General features: G+C 37.5%; 1 protein-coding gene across 2 annotated transcripts in view; it reads right to left on the reverse strand.

Moving 5' to 3' along the window:
• Nucleotides 1-294: 294 nt before the first annotated feature.
• mask (multiple ankyrin repeats single KH domain) overlaps nt 295-8591 on the reverse strand; it is a 31972-nt gene continuing 23675 nt past the window's right edge. The window contains exons 26-29 of one of the 2 annotated variants that reach the window (XM_018453854.1): nt 6320-6541; nt 5222-6247; nt 2825-3004; nt 295-2691 (exon numbers count right to left, since the gene is read on the reverse strand). In XM_018453854.1, coding sequence (XP_018309356.1) covers nt 2668-2691; nt 2825-3004; nt 5222-6247; nt 6320-6541 — 1452 coding nt within the window. In that variant the 3' untranslated portion in view covers nt 295-2667. Of the gene's footprint in view, nt 2692-2824; nt 3005-5221; nt 6542-8591 lie in introns of both variants that reach the window. The other variant, XM_018453853.1, reaches the window with a different exon arrangement.

The raw sequence follows: 8591 nt of genomic DNA on the forward strand, positions 1-8591 counted from the left end.
CGAAAGATTGAAATTAAACCACACATACGCAGATTTAAATAAAGACATTCGCGAAGAAAAGGGAATCCAAAAAGAGAATCAAGGGCGGATAATACAATGAAGAGACCGCAATTCGTCGTCGTTATATTTATTTGCTTTATTGTTATATGTCATATAATAGTTTTATATCATATATCGCAGTTATCATAAATCAAATTTGAAAATAGGCTTTAAATTATAACAATATATCCTTAGAGAATAATTGAAGCGCTCCCTGGAATATAGGTCAAAAAGCCCTCGTACGATTTCCATGAGCTTCATATCATTATCATTATCATCATCATTACCTTCATCATTATCTCTTTTTCTCATCATCATAATCGTCTCAACTTACGCGCGAGTGGGGACCGTTTCAATTATAGTATATCGTCGCTATGTATTGAACACTTGCCGAAATCCCCACCAAGAAAGATTTTCAAATGTTCAATCGAAATGAACATTTCATATATCCGAGTGTGTGTGTGTGTGTGTTTGTTTATCTATATAATATTATTATATCATTACTAAATCCAGCCGAGATAACAGAGGGTGACGTCTTTCTCCCTTTCTCTATGTATCTGTTTTTTTTCTTTTTGTTTTCTCTTTCTTTCCTATAGTTATGTTTTGCGTGTAATAATAACCATAATATAATAATAAACATTATTACACCACCACAGCAATAATAATATTATAATAGCACTGTCGCACTAGGGACGCACGGCTATATCCTCATGCGTCGGCGGCCCACTACCACTTTTACAATGAACTGTATTCATTGATCTGAATAGGATTCGGTATATATAATATATTATTAGTACATTGCGTATTCGATTCGTGACACATCTCTTGTAACGTTTACATAAATTCGATTTTCCCGAGAACCTGGTCGCGGCGTTTACGCATGGTGTATGGGGTACGTATAGAATTTTCACGGTCTGCGTGTTGTGTGCGAGCTCGATAAAAATTCGCTACGATCGTGACAATCTCTATCCGATGAATCTGCTTAAAACAGTGCGCAATTCATATTACGCAGTGATCTCATTAATTATTCGATAAAGAACCTCATCTACGAAACAAATGCAAAGATGTAAATGTATTATACCGGAACGGCTGTGTAGCCAATGAAAACCTCCTTTATTTAAATCATTTAAGTAATCGGTTGCAACTACGTCTCTCATCGTTTTCATTTTGTTCGTATCTTCGATCAAGTTAATGATGTAACATTAACATACACTTGTCGATGAAAAATTATATGATCGTTCGTCCAGATGGAAATAAAGTGAAAGTGCTCTTTTAAGTGCGATTAGATGTAATCGCGAGAGTCTACAGTGCTAAGGAACGCTCCTCTCTTTATTTTTTCCTAATTATTACCTATCTGTTCTGGGGCATAGTTTAGAAGCAACAGTCAAACTTGACAGAGTTACAATAATGAATTCAAGCGTAAGTGCAAAAGTGGAAGAAGAGCAATGTGTACCCAGGTTCGATGAAGCCAATATGGTGTTCCCAAGATTTTCTTCGTATCTTTTATTCGGACTGTCTCCTTCAATCTCAATTCTTCACTCTCAATTTGCAACATGGAAGTAATCGGAATCTCTCGTTTTGCAAAGCAATTATTTACAAGATTGTAACATGTCGGTAAGATTATAGCGTTTCTTTACAGCGCTCTAAATAGTAACACGTAATTTTCGTCACTTATCACGTTCGATACGGTGGTGCTAGAAGCACAGCTGTCCTCGACGCAAGCAAACGAAATTTAAATCAATCCTAATCCGAAGCGAGAGCTTTGTCTTGGGTAATAATTCGTATCGCGATCTGTGTTAAATGTTCTATTATCGTTGCACTGCACAGACTGAAGTAGCGATTTAAAATATAATGTTATGAATATACATAACTGAGTCATTGTGACCTGGCGAATACGCTTCGAAATGATTTCGCTATTACGAGTCTGTTTAATAATAACGTGAATTTATATATCTAGCAAAATTTTAAACGTCAGTTAACTGCTAGCTATTACTAATTATAGAGACTAAAGTGGCGATGCAAAATGTAAATTTCACGTGTATGTATTGTTTTATGTGTATCTAGATCATCGTTTTGGATTTGGTAAATATGTTTCAAAACACTGAATATCGCAAACTCAGATTCTTTTCGACAATAGAAAACAAATCATCATTATTAACATTCAATTGTTGGGGAATAGCAATGTTTCTGCCGATCAACGATTAATAACGGAACATGTGACTGTCCGTACGGTTAAGGAAGCATAACACAGATCCGAGGTAATTGTAATTAATTACGCTGTTATTATCCTACTGTTGTTTTCGTTAACCGGCACAGACTCTCTTTCTCTTTTCTTTCGCTCTTGTGAATATTGCTTATAATTGCTTCTGTAATTAACTCGGAAAATATATTAGCGATAAATTGAATAATTAAAGATTTATCGTCTTATCTCTTCTAGTGTGACAAGCAATATTAAGAGAGAATCTGGGTTTGAATGAATATAAGATCGTAATATAATTTATGTGCCTACAAATAATTGATCCAATTCAGATGATTGCTATTATTATCTTTCTCATTGTCAGATTCAAAATGTGAAAATATGTTAAGATTTAGAGGTTGAAGCTGTGTTAGCATAATCAGTTTTTATGTTTAGTGGGTCCATTTAGTCCATGCCTGCAAATAAATAAAATTAATATATTCATAGTTTTCTACAATAGTATTATCATATCGTTATCCGTAGTTTCGGGGAAGAAAAAAAGAAAAAAGTTTCAAATCGGAGAAATTTTACTAGATGAAGAAATCTTACCGGATGTTGCTTGTCTTGTACGGCATCGGGCATTCCCCACGCAGGTGGATCTATCTTATTCTGCTCGCCCGGCGGGAGTTCTGCCAGGTCAAATTGTCCCGGCAATAACGCCAATGCTGGCATGAGTGACAATGCCGTATTTCCGTTAGCCGGGAAAGGCTGTTGTGTATTCACATGACCCTAAACACGATAAAGTTAATTACACGCGTGTGCAAACAAATATAACATATGGTAGAGATCTTGTGAATCTTAATCTTTGATATTACAAAAAGCTTGTAATACTACGTAGATCCGTTCTTCTCTATCATCATCCTATATTCATAAAAAATGCTTAATCACAATATGCGCGCGCGTACATACTATTATCTATTTTACTAAACGGCCTCTCTACATTTTTAGATATCACTTCATGTAAAAATGAAGCCAAAGAATACAAAGGGCTATCCAAAGATAAAATAGATAATAGTTTTCAATTGGTAAAAAAATTAAGGGGCACTCAAGTTGATGTGAATTTTTCCCTGATATCGTTGGATGTGGTTTCATTATTCACGAATGTTCCAATTGATTGTGCGATTAAAAGTATATAGAAAAGATGGAATGAAATTAGAAAAGGTATTAGTATTCCTAAAAAAGTTTATTGGGGCGGTATCTTTTGTGTTGGAGTCTACTTTTTTTGTGTTTAATGATGAGTATTATCAACAGAAATTTGGTACTCCCATGGGGTCACCTCTCTCTCCGATCATTGCGGATCTTGTGATGCAGGATTTGGAGACAGAGGTACTAGGCAAATTGGGATTTTCTATTCCATTCTATATCAAATATGTTGATGATATTGTAATGGCAGCTCCAATCGAGTTAATTGGACAGATTTTGACGGCTTTTAATTCATTTCACAATAGACTTCAGTTTACATTGGAAAATGGGGGGGAGAGTATTAATTTTTTGGATGTGACAATAATTAAGAATGATGGAATGTTAGAATTTGATTGGTACCATAAGCCTACTTTTTCGGGACGTTATTTGAGTTTCTTATCTTCACATCCATTTCACAGAAAAGAGGTGTGTAGTTTTTGGAATGATTGATAGATTTTATTATCGGAAGAAAAATTTTATTATAAGAACATTAAATTAGTTATTAATACGCTGTTGAGGAATGATTATCCAATGTTCATTTTTGACACCATTTCCTTAAGATTAAAACTTTTATCTTCTAGACGTATTCGGATTGAACAAGATTCTAATTCCAATAATGATGATTCGGAAAGGATTGAGGGAACTCCTTGGTTTTTAATTCCTTATACAAATAACACATCGAATGATTTTTTTAAGAATTTGTAAAAAATAAAACTTAAGACCAGCGTTCTATAGTAACAATAAATTGAGTAGGTTTATTAAGGTCCAGAAGGATGTTCTCCCCAAAAATCTAAATAAAAATGTAATATACAAAATAACTTGTAAAGATTGTGATGCCTCGTACGTAGGACAAACGGGAAAATTAAACTCTAGAATTACTGAACATCGGAATCATATCAATTGGAATACGAATTCACAGTCTGTTATCACGAATCACACAGGGTGGAATGGAATCATGACTTTGATTGGGAGAATATTCAAATTTTGGATCATGAGAGAATGTTAAATAAACGACTAATTTCTGAAAAAGCACACATTCTTATGCAAAAAATGGATTGAATTTGCGTTCTGATAGTGAAGGTTTACATCATACATATACGACAATGTTATGTGAACTGATCAATTAATTTATAGCTAAAAGGTTATTGTATTTTTCACATCTTAGACACACATAATTCATAACTAATATGTAGCGAATAGCATAAGTTTAGTTTTTTCTTGATTGTTTTGTTTTGTGTCTTGGTTGTCCGTTGGCAAATTATAAAATGTTCGATAAACACGTTACATTATTCGGAGACGAGAGACTGAAATTAACTAAATGTATATAATGAAGATTAGATTTAATTGTTGTTAATATAAACTTACAAAGCTCATGAAACATGTTGAGCGTTCCGTTTGAGATGAGTTACTTAGATTTTTATCTTTTGATGAATCAATTTAATTTTTGATATTTTAATCAGGATTCACTATAGTTGGGAGAACCTGTGAGTGACTCATGTTGACGGAATACTCAACATATTAATTACACATATGTATTGTTGAGGAGGACTCCAAAGTGAGTTGAAACGTTCAATAAAGAGGATTCTACACATTAATGATTAATTAAGATTGAAATTAATCGTTGGCACCTTCATCAGCCCGTGACTCATATGGCCTTTTACGGATTGTTTTATTTTTATTTTTATTTTAAGAATTCGAGTCTGTAAGAATTGATTACAAATAATAAAATTAATCGTGTAATCGTGCGAGAGAATTGACAGTTACCTGGAAGGAAGATTCCATCATTTGATGAAGCTCAGGTTCGACGTTGGATATACGTTGGTTATAAGTGGGATTCGATCGAAACATCTGGTGCCTGTCGATACCAGGCGCCAAGTTGCAATTCGACCATGCTAGTTTCTCATTGAGCATCCAACTGATGGAATCAGCATCCCCGCCCGGACCCATACCCGTTGCCGAGTAATTCTTCCACGTTGCTCTTTCAGTACCGATCGGTCGTGGTACTTTGCGATCTTCGATCTTCAGTTGGCTCATTTCCTGAGCGACTTGCGCCGGTGACGAGGGAGATATGGCCGGCGAGCCACCGTTCTCCAGAGTGGTAATCAGGTCGATGCCACCACCACCGCCGGGTTGACCGCCAATGTTGGTAAGTTGATTGGAGAACCCCATCTGGCTTATCATGGGATCCTGGTGTGGCGGATAGCTAGTATGTGGTGCCGGTGTGGCGAACGGCCAGCGGGTCGTCTGAGCCGTCGTCGAGATGCCAGTATTCGCTGCTGGCGTTGCCCGCGAGGGCGCTTGATATTTTCCCAGCGGATAGTTACCGAGCATTGCCAGATTATTGGACTGCGTATGTATGGCGGACGGCGGTGGCGCCGGCACGGTTGCGGCGAACATGTTGGCCGGATGCAATCCTGCCGATCCGGCGGCAGCATTGAACATCGTTACTTGTGGCTTATTACTCAGGTGAAGCGAACTGGAGAAGTCAGGGGCGCGCGGATTCAATCTTGACATACTAACGGTGGTGTTGATCACCGGAGCGGATGGCGCGATAGTTTGAGCGAAACTCTGCATGTGAGGATGAAACGGTAGCAGAGAATGACCGGCGCTACTCTGACTATCGTTCGGCATCATTTTCAACAGGCTGGAGTTTACGTTTGGATGTTCGTAATTGCCGCTACTATTGTTCGCCGCCTTGAACAGACTGACGTCCAGTGCCGGCTGTGACGTAGATGGTATCACGTGTGCTGCCGGTTGGTGAGTCGTCGCGTTCCGTGTTGTCAGATCACCCTGAAAAACCGCTGGCCTATTGAACTGTGCCGACATACCCGTTCCCATATCAATGTTCTGTTGGGGCATTACTGGTCTAGCCACCGCTAGACTACCCGGTGGCTTGTTCGGTAGTGGATGCTCGCTATAGCTCGTCGAAGACTGAAACTGCGCGGGTTGCATAGGATTGTTGTGCACGGAACATACCACGCTGCCAATCACGTTGGTAGATGCATTACTTGTGTTACCCGGCTTGCTGGAAACCGGGGAACACATTGCTGTACCGCGGTACCCCGGAGCTTTGGATGCGTCTACCTGTGCTCGACAAAATTTAAAATGTTCACGTATTAGTCTCACTAATACACAGACATGATGCAATATTCAAATATTCACGAGAAATCTGCAACGAAATCTTTTAAATTTTTAATTGAATTTGATATCGAACCGCGATATTATTTATATGGTCACAGGCGTTAAAATACCGTTGTAATTATAAAATAACAATTTTCTTATTACATGCGTTACTTAAGGGGATCCTAAACCGATTACTGAACTTGATCGAGGTCGATAGTGCAGACTTTTTTAATTCCAAATTCGATAATAGTGACATCTTTGATTCATTTCTTACATTATATTATACACTACGCGCATAAATTAAAGCATCACCTCTCACACCTTCGAAAAATGGGTAAACTTCAAAGAAGTGTAACTTCTACAAAAATGATCAAAATGAGATTTTAAAAAAAGCATTTTGTAGCTTGAAATCTCTACTTTCCAAATCTGTATAATAAAATAACGATTCGGCTGATTTTTACGGACCTACATGATTGTAAAGGAAGATCCGTAAAATCTCAAAATTTTTTGTAAACTTTGCACAGTTTCATGCCGTGAATGAAAAGTCGGGCACAAATACAATTTACAGCTTTCGAAAGCGTGATCCTTTACCTTTAATTTACTTTTTTTTTACCTCTGTACGATTTTTTTTTACCGAGTTATTCAACATTGAAGTAAAAATGGTCCCTTTGACTTTGACTGCTCATAAAAGACGAACGTGACGCACAGTATTTTTTAAACAAGCAAAAAAAAGTTCAAAGTTTTCTCTTTAAGATGCTTTTATCAATTTTTAGACACAGATAAGCCTTTTATGTAAAAACTTAAGTGAAAGATAGATAAAGTTGAAAACTGAGACAATTACCTGTTTCTACTCAACTCGATCTATTCTGATCAAAAAGAGAGAGAAACCCTATGATATTAACGTAATTTTACACTTTAGGGTCTACTGATTTTAACGAGACTCATACAAAACAGTTGCGACATTTTAAAACTAATGTCCTTCATGTTCGAAGTTACGATTTTGGGTAAGACGACATTTGTTGATTTGAATTTAATCTTATATCGCAGCACACACACACACATGCGATCACACCGCTGGCATTAGCGTTATCCGAAGCGTACCACGTGGAGATTACACAGTCGGATTTATGCTTCTTGTGTTTGTGTGCGTGTACGTGTGCGCGCGCGCGTGTATGTATGCTGCGTGTGTGCACGCGCGCATGTGTAAATGAAAAAATTAAATTTTAATATGAGGTATTACTGCCTCTATTATAATTTACGTCTTTTAAACGTTGTTGCATATTTATGCACCGCCGGATCGCTGCTTGCGGAATTTGATGCCAAACTTGACGAAGTGCTTCTATTAATTGTTCTAATGTTTGTATTCGTGGATAATGTCGTCGCAATCGACGCAAATCGTGTTAACGTTTTGAACCACCCGCCGATGAGCCCGGACCTCAACCCGATTGAGCATGTTTGGGATATGCTTGAGCGTCGATTGCGACGACATTATCCACGAATACAAACATTAGAACAATTAATAGAAGCACTTCGTCAAGTTTGGCATCAAATTCCGCAAGCAGCGATCCGGCGGTGCATAAATATGCAACAACGTTTAAAAGACGTAAATTATAATAGAGGCAGTAATACCTCATATTAAAATTTAATTTTTTCATTTACACATGCGCGCGTGCACACACGCAGCATACATACACGCGCGCGCGCACACGTACACGCACACAAACACAAGAAGCATAAATCCGACTGTGTAATCTCCACGTGGTACGCTTCGGATAACGCTAATGCCAGCGGTGTGATCGCATGTGTGTGTGTGTGCTGCGATATAAGATTAAATTCAAATCAACAAATGTCGTCTTACCCAAAATCGTAACTTCGAACATGAAGGACATTAGTTTTAAAATGTCGCAACTGTTTTGTATGAGTCTCGTTAAAATCAGTAGACCCTAAAGTGTAAAATTACGTTAATATCATAGGGTTTCTCTCTCTTTTTGATCAGAATAGATCGAGTTGA

Source organism: Mycetomoellerius zeteki, unplaced genomic scaffold (genome assembly GCF_001594055.1).
Source record: "Mycetomoellerius zeteki isolate Tzet28-1 unplaced genomic scaffold, Tzet1.0 scaffold411, whole genome shotgun sequence".
Classification (NCBI taxonomy): Eukaryota; Metazoa; Arthropoda; class Insecta; order Hymenoptera; family Formicidae; genus Mycetomoellerius; species Mycetomoellerius zeteki.